The sequence below is a fragment of the Drosophila rhopaloa genome, unplaced genomic scaffold (genome assembly GCF_018152115.1).
Source record: "Drosophila rhopaloa isolate 14029-0021.01 unplaced genomic scaffold, ASM1815211v1 contig_115, whole genome shotgun sequence".
Classification (NCBI taxonomy): domain Eukaryota; kingdom Metazoa; phylum Arthropoda; class Insecta; order Diptera; family Drosophilidae; genus Drosophila; species Drosophila rhopaloa.
In genome coordinates, this window is record NW_025334990.1 from 6,807,592 (window position 1) to 6,833,905 (window position 26,314).

The window sequence follows — 26,314 nt, forward strand, 5'->3', positions numbered from 1 at the left end:
CGATTGCATCGGCATTTTTCATTCAAGCCGCTCGCTCAATGTGCCCTTGCATCTGTGTGAGTGAGTACTGCCTGCGCTTCACATTTAACTTTAGCGCCGATTCCGCTTTATACTCTCTCTCCACGTGATGGTGTGCGTGCGAGTGAGAGTATGTGGTGAGTTCGCTCGTCGACTGAGCGACGCCGACGACTTGGAGGTGGTTTGCCACTGGGAGAATTTCGCGTTTAACATTCTGCTCGTTTCACTCATTGATTTAGTATTTTTTTGGACTTTGTTGTTAACGGTTGTTCGCTCGCACGTTCGCCGTCCGATCGCGTTCGTCTAAATACAAGATACAAAACACAGCACACACGATTCGAAACACAAAACCAACCAGAACGGTTTCCCCAAAAAACACCGAACGTTTTAAAACAAAAAAAATCACAAAATGTTGCAACCAAATGAAATACATGTTTAAATCGCCTATATACACACACACACCTCTATTTATGAGAAATTGTTAGAAAGTCCCAAATAATACCAGTCCCCTCTCATCAACAACAAAAACAACAAGTGCAATTCGTCGGCAGAAATTGAAATAAAGTGCAAATGCATTGTAGCTGAACCTCAGAAAATAGGAAAAATAAGTAATGAAGAAGGCGGAGGAAATAGTTCTTTAAATAACGCAAATCGAGAGCATATATTCATATTTGTACAGATATTATATAGTGGCGCTGCATAGTGCAAATCGCGGATGAGGGAATTCGTCGAGCCCGAAATGTAAATAGGAAAAATTCCCAAAGCAATTCGACGGTGAAAGCAAGAACAAACGGAAATCGAAACAAACAGAACTCGAAATCTAACATCAACAAAAAAAAACAAGCGACGCACAGACGTTAAGACTCTCGTCTAGTCGCCGTCTGTGGAACGCACACCCCCACCTCCCCGTGGCAAGGAGACGGAGTCACCATCACCATCCGCATCCTTAATATTATTATTATTATCTCGAAGATAGTGCGCGAGTGTGTGAGTAAGGGATTTGTGCACTGGATCCCCGTTACGTTTGAATAGTGAAAAGATATTTACCAAAATTCCAAATAGTGCTTCGGCAACTGGAATATCTCCCATTCAAGAACACAGTGAGCCCATGGATACTTGTGGATTAGTAGCAGAACTGGCGCACTATATCGATGCATATGGTGAGTGTGGGCACCTGGGAATCCAATGAAACCAACCGACTCGTTTTCCATTACAACATTTTGTGGTCAACTGCTTAGCGATAGATGTGAATTGAGCAACAAGTTCGCCATACGGAAAAGGAAAACATATTCTGATTTTTTTCTACCCTAATGTGTTTGTCTTGGCTCACTTGTCACCTCGTGTGAGCAAAGTAAATTTCCATTTCTTTTTCGTCCAGCCGAAATGAAAACTACATTACCATGAGGCCTTTTCAATGCCAACATACACATAGCATAGAAATAGAGGGATACAAATAGCAGATACACGCATTATGATGTCCCAGAAAGATACACATGTTCGGGGATGGACGTTCGATTGGTAATACATTAATTATTGTCATGACAACTGACAGACGGCCAATTAAAGAGTCAGCGCTGAAAATTGTAAATTTCGCCTGCGTAAACATAAATAAATATGTATCGTTCGGGCACTACAGCTCATCGGTGCAGGGGAATTTATATTGGTCTAGGCGAAGCACTTGACTGCGTAATTGGCATGGATATCCATAAATTCACTCGCGTATGTTCAAGTGGGCATTGATTGTCCTCAAACAGCCGATTTACTCTGATTTACACAAATAATCTGTTGATGGGGTTCAAAACAGTGTAAACAAATTTGATTTGTAGGAGTAGGTTCGAGAACATTTCGATTTGTTCAATTGAATGGAGTTCGAGAGGTAATTTCACTAGTAAATCTGGGAATTGGGAATCATGTTTTTTATTTACCCCTGTTCTAGTGCTACATGTTCATAGTCAATTTTTTTTTAGAAAGTTAAAAATTAGTTTCAATTTGAGACAGAATAAATGGGTTTTTTTTACTTTCTAAATCAGTGATTTTCTCTTTTTGGTAATTCACCGAGTTTAAATATTTCCTTTGAACATATTTTAGTTTGACTTTAATGATTTTTTTAGTCCGAGGAGGCCTAGGTAACAAACATAGGTTGTTCATTTTAACTTTATTGCTCCTTTCTCCATTTTGGACAAAAAATAATGTGTACTGCGACATATTAAATGATTATAAAGAGAGTCCTTTGGGTCTTAATTTTTTGTAGCCCTATTTTAGGCGCCTAATGAGGTATTAGGTAACAGCGTGACTTGGGTTTTGGCTACAGCTCTGAAGCAAAGTCCCCGACATTAGTTAGACTCTCCCACAATTAATTTGTCTCTGCCCCCCCGTCGCCACTGCCACCCCGCCACCCGTTGACCCTCGTTTCCTGGGCGGGACTGGTTAAAGTTTCGACTTCTTGGCTCTTTCTTTTTTGTTCTCGTCCCTCCTCGCGTCCCTTTCTCTACCGCTTTTTTGCACATTAAATTATTCGCTATTTCTCCTTTGCTACACTTTCTGGACACTAAGCAAACAACACAAAAAAGTTACTTGTTTCCTATGGCGTCGACATCGTCATCGTCTTCGCCTCTGTTGTTTGTGTTTTATGGTACATTAAAGTTGGCAAAATGGCAAATTTTAATGCGATTTTATGCAAATATATAGACACATGTATGTCTATACATGGGGCCGAGTGTGTTTTGCGACCCATGCCGGCTACCACGTTGAGTATTCCGAGATTCCAATGTTTTTCGTCTGACTCCTCCTCACTGCACTCGCAATTTCGAGGTTCTGTGCTTAATGGTCGAATTTATATCATTATATGGCACTCGGAAGTTGTTTATGTCCCTTTTCGTTGTCAATTATATCAAAAACGAAAACTGTAATAGCAAATATATGCTCCACACCTAACTATGTATATTTTTTCTTTTTAATGGCAAAGTTATAATTTTAAAACCATTGAGATTATGTCTACACAAATTGTAATGCCCCTGGAAAATTGCCGAGCTAATTTTATACAATTAAAAATTGTAAGCCCACCCTTATCACACTATTCATAGCGCATTATAACTATTTCCAAAGTGTAACATGCAAGCACATAAAAACTGCCATTCAACAAGGTTCAATGTAACCTCGGCTGGGGGCCGACCGAATCGATGGGTGCAGACCACTGGGTCATGAGACAGTGCACCACCCCCGTTTTCCCAACCCCTGGGTGGATAGTTTTCCCCGGGGAATGGGAAAGGGAATGGCAAACAGGTGCCATTGTGCTCTTGTGGCAATTGCATTGAGTGCCTTATCTTGTCAGTCCTCTTCTGGATGGCTTTCCTGCCCGCTCGGGACCAAAACCGACTCTTCACCCCCCCTTTTCGCGTATGTGTGTATGTGCAATTAGTAGTAGCCTGCCATATAGCAGTTGAGCTTGGAACGAGTTTAAAGCCCCCCTCCGTCGCTTTTGTGGACTTTCACAGGCCAGCAACAAACTCAAGCTGTCAACACTTTCGCAGACAATTGACGATGACGATGACGAAGATTTTCCATGACTTTCAACATTTTCCCTAGTAGATGCTACAATTTTATTGTTGTTGTTGATTAGCCGAACAACGCGAAAAGATACTTGTAACACATACCAAAGCTTAAGACTTAATACTTTGCTCAGCTTGACTCTGTGTTTTTTTAAGTTGTTTGGCGTCGTCAGACTTTTATGGTAATGACCTCGGCATTGACTTTTTTTTCAAATATCTGATAAAATGTATGACTAATGCTAAAAAATGACAGCTAATGCCCTTTTTCGTTAGGTTTTTTTGGCCACAATTTCTCGCCATCCAAATGCATTTCAATCTGTAAAAGCAAACAACTACCAAGGTCGGTGGTCGGTATTGTGGATAAGGGAAGTTTTCGCATGCTTTCCTAAGATCTTATCTTTCGACATTTGTTTGTCACACTACTTTGTCATTCCGCCAAAAAGAAGACACATTAAAGTCTTCTTCGCTGCCGAAAAGGTCAGGCAATCAGTCAGATCCACATATGCAAATGGTATTATCGATTATAAATGCAAATCGTAGACGGCACAGAATGGAAAGAGACAAACGCCGCTTAACCGGAAAAGGAAATGATTAAAGCGCATTTTTCGAGCCGGGCCAATCAACCTCAACCAGTTGTCCTAAACTTTGGGGCGAGCAGTGACGCTTCGCTTGGGGTTTTTTCCTCATACCTCCTAATATTTATTATTGTATTTATTGTTAGCTGTTCGCTGCTTCAAGGCTGTCTTACTCGTATTTTTTTATAAAATACCCAAAGTTCTATATTGATGCCTGCAGTCTTTTATTTATTAATTTGTTAGGCTATTAATTGAAACGCGTGCCCTGGCACATATTTGCGGTTTAAGTGCTCTGAAAAGGCCGACAACGGGCCAGTGCCAAATGCTATAAATCTTTTTCGGACTATAGCATTAAAAAGTTTCTATCGCTATTTTGCTTTTATTGCTAATTGATTTTTTGGCCGACAGAATTGAATAGAAAATGAGAAATATTCTTGGGGTATCCTGGAAAATTAGGCATGTGCAATAGATCTGCCTGGGAATGAGAACAGCTGGAGGGATACTGATGGGAAATAATAATGTGGAAATGTAGGTGCCATGTTATAGCCGGCTTATGGAAAGTGGCTAATGCTTTTCTAAATAGAAGTTCCGGATTGTTATAAACTTAACTTAAAGATGGATTAAAATAATTGTACAGCGAAATAGCATCCAAAGAAAAAGTTTGTTCGAACTCTATCTGCTTCTTTTGGTTTTGTCTTAAGCTAAATATTGGATATGTGTCAATTGAATGGCACCATTTTTCATGTTTATCCAAATCAGCAAACTTCAAAAGAAAACCACCAACTTAATAAAGTCAACCTTAAAAAAAAACAACCAACTGAATTCGCGGAAAGTAAAGCTCAACCTGTTTTGGGTTGAATTTTGTTGTGATTGGTAGTGGGAGACAGAGATAGGTAGATACCGAGAGAAACAACCGTTAAGTTGTCAGCGGTTTACCTGATATATGTATGTACGAACTTATCGCAGATTCGCACATACGAATATTAAGTTTTACTTTAGCGTCTCTTGAGTTCGACTTGTTTGCTCAGACCTTAATCTCAATCAGAAATCAGGGGAGACAAGAAATAAATCCGAAAGAAAAAAAACAAGGTCAACCTTAGAATTCAATGTTGGTAGAATAGTTCCATAAAAGTTTTCCCTTAAAAGCCTTTCTAGGGTCCAAAAGGGTTTTCAAAAATCACTACCTGATAATCAATATAACAATTTTTAATTTAGCCTTAAAACAGTCAAAGCTTTCATTAAAAAAACTTAGATGGGATCCATTGGAATTAAAGATATCCGAAAGAAGTAATAACATTACGTAGTCAAATGATCATTAGGTTGTAAAGATGTACAACTTTTTTTTGCTTTAGAATAGAGAAAATTGAGAGAGGTTTATTTTATTATACAACGTTTAATTTAACTTTAAAATAAGTAACTGCGAATAAATAGAGATTCGAGCTGGAAGACATAGTCTTCAATGATGACCATCATTAGGGAAAGAGGTTTCCCCTTGTTTTTTGCTCTCGCTTTGCTCCTCTTTGGCAGTTTCCCTATTTTTCTTTCACAGAACATTAGTTGAAGCCTTTTGGGTGCCCTGAGGCCCATTATCATTTGGTTTTCTTTTCTTTCTTGGTAGGGGTTCCTGGGAATGTGTCGCATATGTTTTCTCCATTCCGCCCACATGTTAGCCCTCCCATTTCCATTTGGACTCCTCAGCAAATGGAAATCACGCGGCGTTGGCTCTACGTGCAGGAAAATAACAGCAGGAAATTAAAAGGATCCGCTCACAGGAGTATTCGTACTTGTTTTTGTGTGTGCGAGTGCCCTGATGGGGATTTGTGTTTGTGGGCCTATTATACCTACTGGACAAGCCGACGGCGGATGTTTAATTGTTTTCGCTCTACAAGAGCAGGAGGCTTAAATGTCCACCACCCACCGATTTCAGTAGCGTGTACAGCAGTTGTTGGCGTTGTCGCACTGTTAATAAAGTTTATTGCATTTGAAAACGTTGTTTTGGGCAGTTGGTGGGTAGGGAAAGGACATGGGAAGGGTAGAGAAAGGGGCGCGGACTCCTGACAATCGCTTGTCGCGTGCCAGTCATTGACATACTTTTGTACGAGTGGCAACGTTCCAGCAGGATATCCCACTTATATACAAGGGTCAGCCAGGTTTTTGGGGTCAATTTGGTCGAGTCTCCAATTATTGGCATTCCGATATATAGGAGAATTCTAGCAATATATTTTTCATAAGTTCCGACTCAGTTTGGCCTTTAACATATGGCTTAACATATTTGAATGTAAGGATAGAGTGGGTATTTAAACAATTATCTTGAATATTTCCCTACAAACTTCTATTGGTTTTGATCATATTCACACGGATTTTCGATTTCCATGAAGATTGTTAGGATTAATTGACCGTAGATCCAATTCAGATATTATCAGATCTCGAGTGTAAATCTCACAACTATCATGGGACCTAAGTGAACGTGAAGGGAAGTAAGCTATAGAACTCCGAACCTGTTGACTGCTCAAATTCCCATTATGTATTCTACGATTCTAAAAATAGAGGTGTATGCCACCCTCCCCTTCATTACCCCCCTCATCCCTTCATACATCCATCACTCAAGGCGTAACGAATTTTTCAGCTGGCCGAAGAATTTTCCGTTTTGTTTTGTTCTTATTTTTACCCCTTCTAGTGCTGAATAGAAGGAAGGGGTGAGTGAGGGAGCAGGAGAAAGGTAAAGCCATCTGAGTCTGCGCGTTTAGCTTTCCGACTCTTTTTCCTTTAACGCCTTTTGTACTCCAGCAGCCTGAGCCCCAGAAGCAGAAAAAAAAACAGGGAAAACCGCAGAAAAAGTAAAATGAGCAAAATAAAAAAGGCAACGCAACAGAGAACATCAACAGCAAACAACAAGACAACAAAAATGCCATAAATGTCGTTTATACATATATCTCAGCGCATCTCGCTCATATACACCCCATATATATGTATATATAATGTGTGTATAGTATAGTATACTCCCGATGCGATAAATACGCGCTCCGTTCGCTGCTTCTTCTGATGTTTTCAGAAATATTTTTGTAGACAACAAAGCAAAAACGCCAAAGAACAACCTGTTTGTATTGTTTTTGTGTTGCTGCCCGACGAATTCAGTCGACAGCGACGTTGGCAGCGAGGGCGACAGGTTTTTTTCCTTAATGCGGGCCAAAATCAAATCTCGGCTCAGTGCCCATGCCCCAACCTCCCTCAACCCCCCCCCTACCCAACGCAAGCTTAGACTAGTCTTCCCTTTTTCTTTTTCTTCTGCCTGTTTCTTAGCGATTCTACTTCTTCCTCTTCTCGGTCTTGATCGTGATTCTTTTCGATTTTGTTCTAAGCTTTCGCTCCGTCCCGCTCTCTCCAAGGCAAGAAGAGATGGCATAAAACCAGTTTTTTGGTGCTTTATAACACAAAGAGACGAAAAGTTACAGACTTTTGCTTTATTATCGTTTGGCTCTTTCCCTCTCATTATTGTTGTGCCGGTCTCTTAATGGTGGTTAGCCCATAAAAGAAGATCGGTCGGGGGAACGAGACGCTCAGCTTGAAACTGTCGATATATCCAGTATACAAAATAATGATTCACCTGTAAGTCGCAGAATGAGTCAAGCGGCTATCCAAATGCGCTGCTCGCCCTGCATTGCAAAATCAATCGAAATACGAATGCTTCTCGTGCTCAAGATTTCGTATAATCCACATCTCCCACTGACCTGACCATGACTAATCACTTGACAATTGCCAATGTAGTATATGCCGGTTGCATTAAATATTTATGCCAATTGTCGTGCTTATCGATTGACTTTCACTAATTAAGTGCCAGCAATTACCCGCTTTCCAAATGAGACGAATGTGACTATATGATGGTAGTGATGAGGAGATTGTTCAGACAATAAATAGTTAACCTACCTAACAATGCCAATTGGGAATTATTTAATTGTAATTGATGAACTTAATTACAAAGGTTTTACTCAAACGAAAATCATATAGTCACATTGTGTATTGATTTTAAATAACTCTTACAACTATTTTTACATTAAATTAACAAATCAAATTGGGTTTTAGTAAAATGCAAAGATTGTATCATTTAAAGATCACTTGTACACTTAATTAAAAGTTTGAGAATCGTGTAGAAGGGCGGTAATCTCCTCACCGACTGTTTCTGTTTGCATTGTCTACTTTGTTTGAGCTACAAACACGCATTGAACATTGAGGATCAAGATAGTAAATAGAAACGATTGTCAAGACATTTCGATAGGTATGACAAGTGTTCAAACAGAGTTACACACATGAAGAATGTGTGCAAATAGGGAAATAAAATTGATTGGCTAGGATGAGGAAGTAAAAAACACCTCTACTTAAAATGATATATAAACTTGGGCTGAAAAACATGAGAAATCTAAATTCAGTAGAAATTTGAGAACACGGCACAGATAGAACATCAATTTTGGCGACAATTATGTGTCCAAGATTCGCAAAGACCATAAATCGCCACTAGAAGTGAGAAAACAAAAAATCAGATTATTTGTTGCGAAAAGTGAAGTAATCTATTCCGCTGTCAGTTCAACTCATATACATATGACCATAAATTCAGTTGGAGATGGCCTATCAAATGTTTGCAATCTCTGCAGAAGAGTTCCCGCTAAACGAGCTGAAGATTTCCCCGCAAGATACGCAACATGTGTCGAGCCGGACTGGGGTTGATCTATTCAAGAATTACGTATTCCTTTCGGCTGGGTTAGCTCACTTCTCTCCGGGGTTTAGCTTTAGCCCAGCGTTGTGTTCAAGGTAGAGCGCAAATTTGCAATTAAATGAAATGAAAATTTCATGAGCTTGCCCCCGCCCAGGTGCGTTGAACCGTCTCGTTTTCCAGTGTGACCACAAAATGTTGAAGCAACCCCTCGAATGGAGCGGAGAACGGGTTTCTCTGGGACACTTTCGACTCATCTTTATGGGTTGTACCCGCTCTTTATTGCAGCTCTGATTGTTCCGCGTACTGAATGAGCAGGAATTCGGGCGAAAATGTATTTTGAACGCAAGCAAGTGCGCAAAAAATACTAGAGCAGCCACAAAACTCAAAAAAAAAAGAAATAAAATAACACCGCCAGAAGTAAGCAGAACCTCGGACCACACGACCGAGCTGCGCACAGCAACAGAGGATCTTACCAGGAGAAAGTACTTCTCCACATATCGACCAACTGCCAGGGACAAGCCCCTTGTCCCCAGCCGACGCGGAGTGATCTGAGAAACGGCCCCAAAACGGCGACCATCGGCTACCAGAGGATGAAGCGGCGCTGGTCGAACAACGGCGGCTTCATGCGCCTTCCCGAGGAGTCCTCCTCGGAGGTCACCTCCTCCTCCAACGGGCTCGTCCTGCCCTCGGGCGTGAACATGTCGCCCTCGTCGCTGGACTCGCACGACTACTGCGACCAGGATCTCTGGCTCTGCGGCAACGAGTCCGGCCCGTACGGCAATTCCAATGGCAACGGGCTGAATCAGCAGCAGCAGCAGAGCGTCATCACGCTGGCCATGCACGGCTGCTCCAGCACCTTGCCCGCCCAGACGACCATCATCCCGATCAATGGCAACGGGAATGGAGGCTCCGCCAATGGCCACTATGTGCCGGGTGCCACCAATCTGGGAGCGTTGGCCAACGGCCATGGGATGCTCAATGGCGGGCTGAACGGGATGCAGCAGCAGATGCAGAATGGCCACGGCCTCATCAACTCCACCACCCCATCGACGCCCAGCACCCCGCTTCACCTGCAGCAGAACGGGCTGGGTGGCGGGGGTGGCATCGGGGGAATGGGTCTCCTCCACCACTCGAATGGCAACTCCAATGGCCTGATCGGAGTCGTTGGTGGCGGCGGCGTCGGAGGAGGAGGTGTCGGAGTGGGCGGAGGCGGAGTGGGAGGCCTGGGAATGCAGCACACGCCGCGAAGCGACTCAGCGAATTCCATTTCATCAGGTAAGACTTATTGTCCTTACAGAGATTCACCATTTCACCACTTAGTTGATCAAATATAATTTAAACAAATAAACTTAAATCACCAATCCCATTTTAAAGTTCATCATTCCCTAGTTTTTAGAGGGTGCGCAAATACATTATTCTAGAGACAAACATAACTATCCCTTATAACTGTTATACCTTCACCGTAACTTTTTAGTTTTTTTTTTTTTTTTTTTATTAGCCTGAGTATCCCATAGGTCTAGTGTAAACCTTTAGTATTTATAGAGATAAACTTTAAAACTGGCTAAATATAATAATACCCTTATTATCTACGAGTAACGAATTCAAACTATTTCCCAACCCCAGTTAAGTTTTACTCCTGGAAACTAGAGATACTTATCAGTAAATAGCATAAAAACGTTGTAACCGTACTGGAAAGTGAGATTGTAATCAGAAAATTGACGAATTGACGTAACGAAAATGTTCAGAACTTTGCGTGTAGGTAAAGCCGTTGAATTCCCCAAGTTTTGTAGTGAAGATTTCCGTCCATTCTCCCTTTTTTTTTGTTTTTTAGTGAGCAACGCCCATATTCTGTATGTGGAGTGCACGGCTTACTAATTATATTTTATTGCACGAGCGCCTTTTATGAAGCACTTTTTATGGTATTTCTTTCGGTTCTTCGGTTCCCCTGGATCTTCAGAGCGCGTTCGCTGGGAAGTGCAATCAACACGCACACAGGCAGCCAGCATTGTTGTTGTTGTTTGGCATTATCAGCAGCGTCATGGAAGAGTGCATGTCATGTGGACGCTGCACCGGGCCATGTGCAGCCATAAGGGCGGTTTGGTGGCCCTGCTGATGCAACAACGCTCGTTGTCGAGCTCGAACCTACCTCAAGTCGTTCTATATTTAGGGCCGCCCCGCAGCGAGCAGCCGGAAAAGGGGAAACTGAAGGAATGCGCTGCTTCTTCGGCTCAACTCAACTCTTCGCTCGTTGCAACTGCAATTGTTGAGCAGGGATGTGGTGACGTCACCTCGGGCAATTCGTGCTCGCCTTCGCTCGTTGTTGTGGCACTGACCTCGTGCCAAATGGGGAAACCAGGTCAGGTCAGGAGCAGAAACAGTGGCAGCAGGACAGCAGCATTTGCATTTGCATTTGACCCAAATTGAATGAGGACGTGGGCGGGAGTTCAAGGCCATTGCAGATAGCAATCGATGCGTCTTCGTTGGCGTCTGGGTCATGGGTTTTGTTTTTGTCTCTCTGCTGGACATGTAGACCCTTTCGAGTGGGGCAGGTCAAGGCTAGTCTGGGGTACAATAGTTGTATATAATGCAGATTTCATAGTAGATGTCTGCACGGCTTTTTATATGAATTTTACAAGGTCTAACAACCAATAGGTTAAATATTGCATCATAAGGATGTTTTTCATGTCATGTCAAAAAATTCAAAATATTTGAGCTTTTCTAAAGTTAAGATATAATTTACTCTTTAAGGTTACCCATTAGTAGATTTCCATTTCAGACACATTTCTTTGAATTTGCATTCCTGCAATGTTATTCGCTGGAGTTTAAGAAACGTTGTTTTTCAAATTGCTATGCAAACAAGATAAGAGACTGTCCCAGTTTTCAATTGTGGCATATGCAAATATCCTAAAGTGATGAATATTAAGAATATGGTTAGATCATATCACATGGCAAGGTAGTGCTCCATTTTTTACCAAACACTTTTTCCTCATCTGTGTTTTTTAGGATTTTATAGCTTAAGGGGCAGTAAAAAGAACTGGTTATGTATATACTTCTGAAAAGTCATTTTAACATTGTAGGTTAATAAGAAAACAGACGGGAGAAAGTTTATTTAGGATATTCTCTATCGGTCAGTTATTAAGAAACCTTAATCTTTTCAAATTGTTCATTTCCATTGACCCTTTCTCTTGTTGATTTAAGCTCGATTCCCCAAAAATTCCAAACTGGGTCATAACTGCATTTGCAACTGGGCCAGACCCGAGAAAAACAAAAACAAACAATCCTCAAGGACATTGATTGTTAGCCTTGTCCCTCTCGCTTAGCCTGCTGTCCCGTTCTGACGTACGTGCTAAACGGAGCAAAAGCTCAAGTACATGACCTTACCCCCTGAAAAAGAGGTGTTGTTGTTGCAACGGCAACAACAATACGTGTGCGTGTCTTTGCACAACTGCTGTTCGTTTCATCTCATTTCATTTCAATTCGCTTCCATTCCGGCTAGCTTATTTGCATTTCTTTTGTCAAACTTATGGGGTTGCTCGATATTTTGTACTTTTCTATGACATAATTTGCTCAAAGCGAATCCCGATGCTCAAGGACAGCCGCAAATAAAGTTGAATAGCAGTTATACAATGGCGAAAAAATTTAAATAAAATACCCGTACTTGCGAACGATAACGCCAGTTGACAAGTTTTTCTTATTTATATATTTTTTCAGCTTTTTATTTCAACTTGCACTCGCTCACACCGATGCAATTACCCGCGAGTACTCAGATATACGAATGTGTGTGTTCGCATGACGAAAAAATTGAGGTCAATGATTTTGTGCCGCCATTTCACAGTGGCGTTGTTGTTGTAGTTGTCACTGTTGTTGTTGTCGATGTTGTTGCTGTTACTGTTGCTGCTGACAGCAATCGACAATCGCGATCAGGCGAACCGAACACGAAGCACTTCGTGTGCCAGCGAAGCGAAGCGCCAAGAACCCGAGCCCCCCACTAATGAGCACTGCTCTTTCTCTCTCTCTTTCGATTGCAATTGTTTTCGCTCTCAACTCACCTCCCACCAGCCACCACCCACAACCCCCCTTCCCATAATCGGATACATTGTGTCCACAGTTGTTGTAAACGAGTATTTCGTTGTTGTTGTTGTTGCGACTGGCTATTTATTTTGTTTGTTTGTAGTTGCAGTGCGAGAATGCCGCCTGACATTGATAAGTCCCTCTGACAGTCGCTTGACTTTGACTTCTAGCACTGTTTATTTTTATTTTCGCAAAACTGTCATTAAGACATCAAGATATCGCTGTCGGAGCATATCGATTAATTGTAATCTAAAGCATCCAATGAATTACTGACCCAAAACGCCTAAAGAATGAACTAAATCTTTCTGATTAAGTTTCTAAACGTAAACTTTCAAAACTACAACAATAAAAGCATCAAAGTAAAATATAAGATACATTTCAGAGATCTCTGGCCTAACAAAAAACTTTATTATTTCAATTTTTGATTTCTTGTACATGTATTATTATCACAAAAGAGTTTTAGGTACATTTTCTAAGTATAAGCTTACGGATTACTGAAATTTTAAATATAATATTTGAATTACCAATGCTTCCAAATTTCTGAACTCAAAATACTTTTGAAACAGATACTATTTAAATTGTTATATTTTTGTGTTCTGTTTTCGTTAAATTTTTCGACGTGATTCACATGCTACAGTTTTTGAAATCCAACTTGCCATTTTGCCAGTTAGTCACAACCGAATGTGACGTCGTGATTCGACATTTGCATGAAGATGCATATGTGTACTGCATTCTTGTTGGCTATTTTCGTAGACTTGGCATTAATTTGAAATTAAATAAAGAAAGAGGGGAGCGACGCTCGAGTGCAATAAAGCAATGGACAACTGTTAGTTATCTTCCCCACTTCCTCCCTCCCTCACTCTGTATCTTCTCTCGGTTGCACTGACACTCTAGGCGAACACGTTTTTATAGGTTAATGACACAACCGGCCTGCAGCTGTGACTAAAAGCAAGTCAACGCAACTAGAAATGTTTCGTATATAAGCACATCTGCCCGAGTGTGTTGGTGCACACTATTTAAAATTCGATTGAAGTGAGCTCCAATCAATTGCAGCTGCACTAGCTGACAGCTTAAAAAGCTGGGAAAATGCAACACCAGAGATCGAGTTCGAGCTAGAGAGCTGGAGAAAAACAAAAGTGAAATTTTCATATGTGGATTTTTTGATACTTTTAAGCTTTAAACTCAGGCTGTTAACTCAGAAAACTATTTTAGATTCTAAAACCAGTAACCATTAATTAAAGGATTTATAATACTATTTATTTTATTCTTTAATATCATTTAATAAATTTATTCGACTAATTTTCTGTGGCGATCTTTCTTGACAGGTCTGAACAATTTTTCACAAAATTAATTATTCCATAACTAGTTGGACATAGTTATTTTAAAGCATGCAAATAGTTGAGTATAGAGTAAGTTTGATTTAGAGCGATGGAGAAATTATATGGCAAAATAAAGCTAAGCTAATTTCAACCATTGCTAGCCTTCTCTTGCCCCACTGTGCGCCTAAAAATATTATAGACAATTATTAGAGAAAAGGCCGAACTATGTCAGTAGTGCACAAATGTTGTCCAAAATAAAAGGCGAAAAAAAAGATTGTGAAATATTTGTGTATAAAAAATACACACACGCCCGAGCGGTTGTGAGTATCTGTTTCTATTCTTGATTAGCCGCAGAAAAAGAAAAAGTGAAAATAGAGAGAAAGAGAAAGAGAGGGCGAATAAAAATAACAAACAAAAAGCAGGCGAAGAATAACCAAATATTCCAAGAATACTTGGCATTAGGCAATTTGATGTTAGCCAAGGGAAAGACGCGAAGGGATAGAGATCGCCTTGGGGCAGAAAAGTGTTGTAAGAGACATGTACATTTCCCGCTATCAAAGGTTCAAATGCCGACCAACTAACACACTGGCCAGCCCTGGTCAGTCGCCATCTCTTTTCCACCAACGACCAATTAGTGCAGCATTCTTAAAGCGGCCGAAGCAACTTTCTTCTACTCCCCAAACGAGTTTTTTTTAGCCACGCACCAACACAAACTCAGTTACGATACGGACACAGACTCAAATGGGAATTCTGCTTCTTAACTTTCTTCTTCACTTGGAGCTTCTATAAAAGCAATAAAGTTGTTGTCTCACTTTCTTTCTGCCCCATCTCGCTCTCTTTGGCTGGGTGAAAGTTGTTGTTGCTCGCCGCTGAGCCATGATTTTCCACTTTTTCTTTGCCACTCATTTTTTTTTCCATTTTCATTTTCATGTTCATGTTTAGCTGCATCGCGGTGGAAAGAGATGGCCATATAGAGAGAGAGGGAGACAACAGATGGCTGTATGAAAACAAAATTTTTGATTTATGCGCCGCTGATTGCTGGCAATTTTCCCCCTCACTCCCCCCCAAACAGCATAATCATTTTTGCATAAATTTCCCATTGTTTGCCGTCCGTCTGTCGATTGTGAACTTGAAATCAGCTGGCGGGCAGCATTTGGAGGAAAGTGCAAATTGGATGCGGCGAAAGGCTCGTGGGGATCATGTAGACAGTCTGCGGAGAAATCTCAAATGCAGCTTCTGTCTTGATTGATCTGAAAATGCAAAATAGATTTCTGCGATCCTCTTTCACGAGGCAAATCCGTGTAGGAGATCATTTCGATGGATTGTTAATGCAGTAAAAGGAATTTGCCCAGCAGCAATATAAGATCCCGATTTTCTTTCGGACAAACAACAAAACCAAACTAAATAAACTTTTTAATGTAAATGGTAAGATTTTTGTAAAGGATGTAGAGATTAACCGAACCAACTATTACATTTTCCGTTTTGCAAAAGTTACAATTGTTATTTTATGCCTGGTGTTCATTGAAGTCTTATTCATCGTTTATAGTTGAAATCCATCTTTTGATCATTTAGAATTATAGGTTCTGAAATAGTTTCTCCTCTCTCTCAAGAGTAACTGGCATAAAATTAAAACAACTCTTTATATTTATTGCATAATCAATTCTTCGGCATTGACACCAATCCGCGCTCAATTAAATGCGAGGAAAATAAATATAAATGTATATCCGCAATAATATATTCAAACATTCGCGTTTTACAATTATTTTAATTTTTCCCTCTAATTTGCTTTTGCACATCATGCCAAGCAGTCAAATTGTTTGCTTTGTGCCAATTAATTCGAGTCGAAAATATATGATTAATCATCAAAAAAAAGTATATATAAATGCTATTTTGTGGGATTTATATGAGGTATTCACACCCCTCATGATGAGCTCATTAAAATAATTTTTGACCATAATTTGACTTGTCCGGCGAAAAATGAGGTGGATTTCCATATTAAGTTGAGAGTGTTACGTGAGCTTAACCCTTGACCCTACCACATCGTAAAAAGTTGTCACGCAAAGTTTGACAACTAAATATACCAAAATTCGTGAAAATTAGTTATTTTTAAATGGCAGGTTATTTTGTACTCTATTTTTATTGCCATTTTTAATATATCCACATAGAGAAGTTAAGTTATTAATATGTACTAAGACTTTAAATGATTAATAATGATTAATAACTATTAATTCATATTCCCTATATTTAAGACAGCATTGACTAATTGAAATTTTTTTTCTTTATTTACAGGTATGTGTAAACTAAGCGGAAAACCACGAGCAAGCACCTTATCAAAGCTTTTCTGATTACGCCCGCCAAGCGTCAGCGAGTAAGACCAATGAAGTGGGGAAAAAGTGGGGGTGGCTGGGGGCGGTGCGTCTGATAGTGCGTGCCAGAAAGTAGGTCAGAGCTAGCTCGACCACGACAACAGCCATAAGCTATAAATTCTTACTCAGCATGAGGCGCCCACGCTCCAAAACACCGTAGATGAGATGCAGGCAAAACACCTAGGGAAATGCTGGAAAAACTTTTCCACAGCAGCATTAAATTCTCTAACTTACCTCTCATTCTCTCCTTTAGCCCAATAAATTGCTGCTTGAGTAAATGAGAGTAGCTGCTGGTGGCAATTTCAATTGAAGATTTCTGGCGGAGTACGGTTTCACAATCAATTAAGGAAGTTATTTCCCCCTCCAGCTAGACAAACGCAATCGTTTCGGGCTGTATTGTATTACTTGAACAGGCACACAATGACCTGGAAAATTGAATTCGAGTTTTCTTTTCTGGCGATTTCCTTTGCTGGTTTGGTTATGTGCTGAATTGAGCATTTAATTCGGTTCTTAAAGCTAGCTCATATGACCCTATTTACTGTCGACTCACGGAGTATTCAAACTTAAATATGGGTTGAGCCAAATTCGGTTATGCTTTCCCTTACGATTTTTCTTTATTATTAATTATTCTCATTGATGTCTTAATCGGTTTCAATGATTTGTTTAGTTACATACATCAAATAAAAATACCAATATGGTTAAGTTAAAACTCGGCCCTTATGAGAAATCAGTTCTATATTCTCTCACTTAAATGTCTCAATGTGAATATTACTATTTATTGCTTTGGTAAATCCATTTTTAAATTTAAGTAGTCAATATTTAGTGATCCTACATTTATTATTCTTCGAGGGCGACTGAATAAAGCGCATGCTATATACACTGACCTAAATCTGTCAATTAGCCCAAACGAAGCAAAAATATTGTAGGCAAACACACACCGAATTCGGTACCCATCAAAATTGTGCCGCCCGAGAAATGGGTCGGGAAGGCCGGTCGGTCACTTATCGGTTGTTGTTGTTGTTCTTTTTGTTGTTGTTGCCGGGAACGCATCTTGTGGCGGGCCCCAAACAATCGGAACTCCAATCGCCGGCCGGGCAGCAACAACTACTACTGCCGCACGGGTATACGTACATACATACGTATATCTGTATCTCGGAAAGTAGGGCAGCATTCGGCGCACACGAACAAAATAACCCAAATTGGAAACGCACACGCATTTCTGGCACTCACCGCACTGCGTGGGCGTCATCTTTCACTCTTTCGTAATGGGCCAAAAGGTGATTAAGTTGATTTGGCTCAACTAGAACCCACTCCGAAAATCCACTCACTCGCACGCACTACGAAAATAATGAATCGATTTCGTAATCAGAATTATTTCGCTTTAATTCAAATTTAAATCTGAATGGGATTGGTAAGCGATGCTCTCTCTCTTTCTCTCCTCGAATAGTTCTCTTCAAACGAAATGCCTTAAAGTCTTAAGAGAATATAAACAAAACACGAGGCTCGAACCTAGCGTACTATAGTGATAATCTGTTGCTAAAAATAAACTAAAAACAGGTTAGCAGTCACTGAATAGTAACTTGGTTTATTTATATATTACATTTATAAAATTAAATGTTGGTTCTCCCTCAAAAAATTATTTCCTTCTTAAATTTGTTGGCCAAGAGAAAGAGTTTGTTATTAATTTTTTTATTCTTCTCAAATATTTCAATGTTATGAGTAGAAAAATGTCTTATAACGATTTGTTTTCCTTTTTTAATAGGTAGCGATTTTATGAACGCAACACTAACTTTGCTAATGACATCTGCCATCTGTATATGTAAATGCCGCCGCGAAGAGACAACGAACTAACTACGTTATGATAGGGCTTTGAAAAGCATACTCGCATTTCCTATAAGCCAAACGTGTTTATTTTCCTTTGTTCAAAGCTATTTAGCCTTCACACTTGGCCAAAGAGTTCATGAACTGGCAGTCGGGTTTTGTGTTCACTTTTTAACGATTTTTGTTAATTTGCACTCGCCGCTGTTGCTTATTTTTGTATTTTTTTTATTTGACTCATAGTGGGGTTCAAGTTCAGGGTCGTCGGGGGGCCACTAAAACTGCAGGCTGAGAAGTGCGGAAGTCCCAGCAATAATTATTTTAATTAGTCGCCAGGCATAAACGTACTAAATTCGCTAGTTTATGTTCTAGTTCGGTTCGTTCAACTTGGGGACAGGGTGCGTAGGTTGGTCAGTGGTTTGTAATTGAGGTTGATGCGTTATTTGCGTGCAGGGAATCAATATTTTAGTACAAACCTGTTCAATTGCTCTAAATACATTACTTTTTTGGGGTCCGTCTAATCAGGGTTATAGAAAAATGCGAGAGGGGAAGTAGAAAAGTGACTGTCAACTTTCGCTGCCCATTTTTGTTTGCTTCTCTTTCACGACGGTGTTTGTGTGTGTGTGTGTGTTGTGTGCTTGGGTTTATTTTCTTTTTTTTTTTTGGGCGTCGATGATAACACGGTGCCCCACAATCGTTCAGTTCAAATTGGGGTTAGTGCCTGCGTATTGGTGGATAGGAGAGTGTGTGCGCCTATGCGTGTGTCTGTGCGAGGTACATTGTAGATACCAGCACTTAGCTGATAATGCACATTTGTGCTATTTATTTTGCCATAAAAATACTGCTCTTTTTCTTGTTCTTAATATAAACAATATTCCGTTGTCCCCTCCTCGACGCGATTGTCCCCGTGTTTTTCTTCGGCTCCGTCAGCCTGATAAGATAAGGCGACTAGGTTGTAGTAAATATACGGAAAACGCATATAGAGCTGTCTCAGACTGAAACGCAGATTGCCTTAGCCAAGTGGAATGCACACTAAATTTCCTGGGAAACAAAATGAAAGCGAAATTATTTGTTGGATCTTTGTGTTTAAATACATGAATATAAATGTTTTTGTTTGAGTTTTGACGTTTTCTTTAGAGTTTACAATAGTATATTATAGACACTAAACATTTCGAGAAACGATCATAACAATCATATTCTTAACCAACCCAGAGAGCATGGTTCTGATTGATCGGAATCTGTAAACTAAATTTAAGCTTTTTTCAATTTAAATCGGCATATTTCCTTTATCTTCATGGTTTTTCTTTACCATTTATTTCCCATTATTCTGAAATCATTTATGGCGGAGTTTATTACTTATGCAATACAATTTTTAATTATTTTTGAAAATATGGAAAGGTAAAGAAGATTTTATAAATCACCATCACATGAACCTTTTTTCATTTTTTAAAGCCGACAAAAATCGGTCAACAATTAGCCCAATTATTCGCATAATTTTGTTTCGCTCATTATTTCTGTGTGCTAAAAGTTTTGTTTGTTCAATTTAAACAATAAATTCGTGCCGTTGTCAGGGCTTAACCTTGTAACATTTTATTTTTGTGTATTTTTTTTAATTTTTTCTAAACAAATAACCAGCAAGTGCGTGCTTATTTAACATTTCATTTTTTATGTGTATACATTTTGCGGCTTTACGTTTATTTGTTTAGCCTGAGCTTTTTCGTTTTTTCGTTTTTTTTTTTGCAAAAAACCTTCATGAAACAACAGCTATAGCTTCGAACAAAATTAAAAACAGCAGCACGAGCAACACCCACCACAGACAATCGATGGAATCAAAGAAATTTGTAACGCGAAACTCTCAAACTTGGACTTGGATTGAGTTAGCCTTCAGCTTTGAGCCGGCAACTTATGCCTGCGGTTAGAGCTGACACAGTTTCAGCCACTTTTACTTGTATGAATGTTTGTGGATATTTTATATAATTATGACGATAAACGCACTCGCCCCAAGTGAAGTGTGGCGAAGCAATTAAGAAATTACTGGGTAATTGCAATTGCCAAACTCCCACACACAAGCCAATACAGCGTGGTAGCTACTTTCTTTTTCTCTTTTTGTTTTTACTGGTTTATAATATGAACACCAAATTGAACATAGATATTGTTTGGAATTTGACTGATGCTTAACATGTAGGATTTAACATTTTTTAGGGATTGTATTATGTGAAAGTTGGTTAATAAAAACTCTTTTCATTTTTTTCCAAATTAATACATCAAATAAATTTTAATGAAAGCAAAATCTCATCACTAAGTTTTTATTTTTTTATTAGGTCTTTACTTCAATTATGAAAAGAGGTTTGCTTGTCGTTTCTTATTTTAAAAAGCTTGAATTTAAATTTTCGTTTTCTTGGATTGTTTTGATTTTCTTGCTGTGGAATATAAAACAAGTCAGCATGGTCAAACAATTATTTTCGATTCGCATTGATGAAAAAAGACGCGATTCGTACTTGAATTAAACGTACACATGTGCGGCTATTATATAAAATACATATCGTGGTCAAGTAAATGGCAAGGAAAGGGACAATAAGTCTATATGTACACTCATTGTTTTGTATTTTGTTGTTTTGGGGCTTCGCCTTCATTATTTGCAGTATTTTTTTTCCTTACTTATAGAGTAAGCGATTTCGAAGGGGGTTTAAGGGGAAACGTGGGGAAGGGCACAGAGTTTGGTGGGAAATAACAACCATTAAAACGTTGTGCGAAAAAATCAGTGAGTATTAATCAAGACACGTGTTGATGACTTCGACTTGAGGACAAAAAGAGATGGAAACAGATCTGAGACCGCACATTTGCCATATATCATATTACACAATTCACTGTACAACAACCGTGTAGGTAAAGGTCAAAATATGAAAAATTTGCTGTCGGCAAATACAATGATTGTATTGCTAATGTACCGTTACCAATTTTTTTTTCTTCAATTTTTTAATTAAATTTTAAGGTTTTGTTTGCTTTGTTCGATCAGATTTTGACAGTGGGAAGGGAAGCGATATATCATTAATTTGATCTGCTCATGACAAGGTCAGTGTCAGTCTGCAGGGCGGAAGATTTGCAGAGCTCAACTTTCTTTGTTCAGCAAACCCAAACTCGTGGTGCTCCATCTCAATTGAGATGTGAAGTGTGACTTGTGAGCAAGAAAACTTAATGAAGACTTACTAAGAAGTATGAAATTTAAATAAGTATATACTAATTAATTCGTACCCATCATCCCATTTATACAATCCGTAAACTTTCAATTATTACGCATACGCCTGGTATGACTCCACACTCAGATATAAGAGAATCACCAGCACGATCATCTAACAAAAGCAAGTTGTGCTTTTGTAATTCCCATCAGGTTCACCACTTATTTTTTGTTATTTTTATTCTGATTGTTTTGGTTGTTGTTGGCTGGTAACAAAAAAAAATCGTTAGAATTTTCGTTGGCCAAAACGGCCGTTGACCCCCCGACTCAAGGTTAAATGTTAATGCGTAATAAGGCAACAAGAACAACAAAAGACGTTTCACACTTTTGGCTGAAAACGTGTGTGCTGGTCACAAAAATAAAGAAATAGAAATAGAATAATAATAATAATACAACTTCTGTGCGTGCTATCCGTCTCGCTCCCTCTATAGTTTTACTATTTGAAAAATGTTTACCATAGTATTGGTAGAATAGTTAAGGGAGGTGAAAAGATGGAGGCGGGTTTTCGGAATAGTAGAATTTTTATTTGAATGTGTTTTCTGCTGGTTTTTCTGCTGCGTCAGCGCACACGCGATTTATATTTGCTATTGCTGTTTTTGTTACTTCTTGTTCTTACACTTGGCTATTCTTATTGCCACAAATCCCTCCGCCCCTTTCGCGGGTTATTTTTTTTAATAATTTTCATTTGTAATTACGTGTTCGAAATGATTATGATGTTGATGATTATCATTTCCATTCAATGTCAGAGCGAAATTTTCTGTTTACTTTAGAATGGTTTCCCCATGCCCCTCTTTTAGACTTCCCCCTTTCTGACACTCTCTTTTGTTGATTTTAAGCCATGTGTGAGCCGAGCTTTTGTTCTGTTCTGTTTTTTCTCCCTTTGTCTAACCAAATTATAATTTTGGAGTGTGTTTGTTTTTTTTCTGTTAAAATAACAATGCCGCAATCAAAAGTGATTTATTAAATTTTCTAACAATTTTTTGTTCCGTCTGCTTTGTGGCCAGTTTTAAATGTGTGTTTTATTCCCGGTACTCGTAAGGGTACTTTTTTGATTTGTTAAAAAGTATACATATCACGTACCTAGTTGCTAAGGCTTAGATTTTTGTGGCTTTTGAATTTCTAAGTATTTTTAGCTTTTAGTTTTTTCTGAAGTTTGTTGTCTAAGTCTTTTGATTTTCATAAATTCTAAAGGAGGGTCTGTCATTTTAAATGTACCTGTAAAGCTTATAATTGCCCCATTTTATTTACTGTTATCAAATATCTTGAAACTCTTTTTCAAGCAATAAAAAATTAAGAAGTAAATTTATACACTAGAAAAAATGTGTCATAGACAGCTTAATGCTGACGGTAATTCAATTAGCAACCCACCATCTGGATATGTGTGGGCAACTAACGGTATTTACTCTACATTTATGGCTTGGTCAAAACAATAAACTCTTTTCTTCACGTGGGCACTACAAATTTGAAGCACTCTCTACGACCCGTTAAAAAAAGTATATAATTGTCTTTGGCACATTCCATGGCTCGAACCCATAAATTTGGAATTATAATTATAAACTGACATCCGTAGGCTGGCAGAAAGAGAGCCCAAAGAACAACGAAGGCAATCGGCAAAGCAAAACAAAAGATCAGAAGCCAAAAAACAAAAAAAATAGTAAAGCAGCAGATATAAAACTAATTAATTCAGTAGGAGCAAAAAACGACATATAACAATTAAAATAAGAATAATCATCGTATACGTTCCTACAATTACTACATCTATAATTCTGCAAAATACTAAGAATATGATGGACTTTCAGTTAAAAAAGATCCTTTTTTAGTGGTATAAACTAGCCTCTGCTCGCTCTTATCTCGATCCCAAATTCCCGAGTCCTTTGTGGACAGCTCCTTGCCAGTACCGATCAAGATCAAGCCACCTGCCACCGCATCAACCGGAACCGGAGCTCAAAAACGCATTTTCAATGAGTTTGCTGCTGTTGTTTGTTGCCTCCTTTGCTGTCGGCCAAAAAGGCAAAAACGGCCGAAAGCGGCAGCCGTCGCTTGACTAAATTTATTTCAATCCTTTAAGCACTAATTTTAAATTAGATTCCAATTGCTGTCGTCCCCGCCGTTGTCTGTCCTCTGTCTTTTGGCCTTTTTGGCCCTCCAGTGCTGCCTTCTTTTTGAATTGGCAGCTGTTGCGGTCTCCATTGTGGCATCTGCCTCGCTTCGTTCTTCTACTTCTACTCAAGCTCCTGGCTTTCGGCCATTTATTTATATTTTAAGTAGTTTGCAAATGCTTTTGATCCTTTTTTTTTTGCTGTTTTGAGTTTTTGCGATTTTTATCGAATTTGAAAATTTAATTGGCAACAGACAAAAGAACGTAACAAGAGCGAGCGAATGCAAAACATTTGCTTGCAATTTATGTTCAGCCTGCCGTTCTGCCTTATCTGCATCTGACTAATAATTGGCTTTCGGGCATAGAGAGTGTTCATTTATCAGGCTACGCTCGGACTCACGCAACCCAATGTCAAATGGGGATCGCTCAATTACTCATCCTCACATATTAGCACGTATTACGCATACTTACTGGGCGTCGCCGGCAGGAATAAAAGGAAATATTAATGAAACCAAAAATGGTGGCTCACGCAACAGGAAAATGTCTTTGGTTTGCAGCCCAAAATTTTAGGTCAACCTGTTCTATTATTATCCTTGTTGAAGACTGAGAGCTTTTTATCTTCTGCCCACAAAGTGAAAACCCATAATTAATATTTAACGAGGTATCATTGGGAATGGTTGAAAATGTGGTTGTGTTGGCTTCAAAAAAAATAGGGTAAAGGGTATATCGAATGTGTGAAAAACATGTACCATTATTAATAAAGAAGAAAGTTGTGATCATTCAAATTGAATCAACGTTTTCAAGTTTCTTGAAACGCTAAAGATTAAAAGATAGAGATTTCTGACTAAATAAAAATAATTTATTAAAATTCCTAACTTGGTTGAAAGTTAAAAGATAATTTTGTTTCTTCTTTTTAAATTTTGGCGATTTGATTAATTACTGCCACATATTTCGGGCGTGACTCTCAGCTAAGTAATGGCCGAATCCCATGCAACTCATGACGAATAACCCCCCCTATCCTATAATCATAACATGAAATACTGAAAACCAAATGAAGAAGGCAAGCGAAGCGAGTTAAGAGTCGACAACACATGTAAGATGTGACATTCAGGGGGCCAGAGGTTGGAGGAGAGCAATCGGAAAGGATGTGGACTTTGCATTCATTTGACTTTTAATACCGAACACACTCTGGGGAGACAAACAGACGGAGCCGACGATTCGCTTACATTTAAAAATTTGTGCACACACCCAAAAAACGAAGACACCGACATAAAACAATTTTTAACAAGAAAACCATTTTTGAGATGGGTTGGGTTATATCGGCTCGGAATGCATTTTCAGTCAACGTTGAAATTGAATCATTCGGCAAAGCCTCTCCATCGAGAACTTTTGCCCGAAATGCAAATTATGCGTTTAGGTAGAAGCGGTAGATCCGAAAACTTTGACCCAATCTTAAGTGAAGAAGTCGTCGCACAGATTTTAAAGTGCGACTACGAGGAGGAGAACAGGCGGTTGACTTATGCAAAAATATGCAGGGCCCAATAAATCAAAACTGTGGCTCATTTGGCATTTATTTGACTCGTTCTCCGCCTGTTCGTCTGTCTCTTCCGTCCAATCTGTCCGATCTGAGTATGCAAACATATATATAATATATATAAACATGTGCATAAGGATGGACTCTGCCTTCTTCAAATGTGTATTTTGTACCCCGAATGCAAAGTCAAAGTCATTAAAATGCGCACACACAAAAGGGGAAAAGGAGAAAAGAGTATGAGACAAGAAAATTTGTCGCTTGTTTGGACTGCGGTGTGACAAATTTTTGTGTGTTTATATTAAACAACATTTACATACATGTAGGGAAAAATGTTAAAACAGGAAATAGAATAACCTTAAAATATTCTCTCGAAAAAATATGTACTGAGCCGAACATTTCTCTTAACGACTATATACATTTCATTTTACCCATGTTTTCCCATAACTTAATTAAAAATCTGTTTAACTTTCTGCCGTAGAAATTCGATTTTGCAAACAAAACAAAAAGATGGGTGGAAAAAGAAAAAGAAATACGTAAGAAGAATTGAAATTCTACACGAGCAGCAGACACCGAAATGGTTGTTTCTTTACATTAAGCCTTTGGGTTCATTTTCAATTTGCTTTTTATACCCTTGCAGAGGGTATTATAATTTTGGTCAAAAGTGTGCAACGCAGTGAAGGAGACATCTCCGACCCTATAAAGTATATATATTCTTGATCAGGATCACCTCCTGAGTTGATATAGCCATGTCCGTCTGTCCGTCTGTCCGTCTGTCCGTCTGTCCGTCTGTCCGTCTGTCCGTCTGTCTGTCCGTCTGTCTGTTTCTACGCGAACTAGTCTCTCAGTTTTAAAGATATCGAATTGAAACTTTGCACACACCCTTCTTTCCTTTGCACGCAGTATATAAGTCGGAACGGCCGGGATCGGCCGACTATATCCTATAGCTGCCATATAACTGATTGATCGGAAATGCCATAACTCTGCTGTTTGTTAGGTTAGGAAGTTGGGACTTTCTATGGGTTTT

At 39.1% G+C, this 26,314-nt stretch overlaps 1 protein-coding gene across 3 annotated transcripts in view; it reads left to right on the forward strand.

The window, feature by feature from the left end:
- Window positions 1–26,314, forward strand: part of LOC108051912 (ecdysone receptor) — a 75,294-nt gene that overhangs the window by 31,901 nt on the left and 17,079 nt on the right. Inside the window, exon 1 of one of the 3 annotated variants that reach the window (XM_044461979.1) lies at window positions 242–1,178. The exons of 1 other annotated variant lie outside the window; for it this stretch is intronic. In XM_044461979.1, the coding sequence (XP_044317914.1) occupies window positions 1,127–1,178 (52 nt within the window). In that variant the 5' untranslated portion in view covers window positions 242–1,126. Of the gene's footprint in view, window positions 1–241; window positions 1,179–9,337; window positions 10,125–26,314 lie in introns of those variants that run through there. One more of the 3 variants, XM_044461974.1, reaches the window with a different exon arrangement.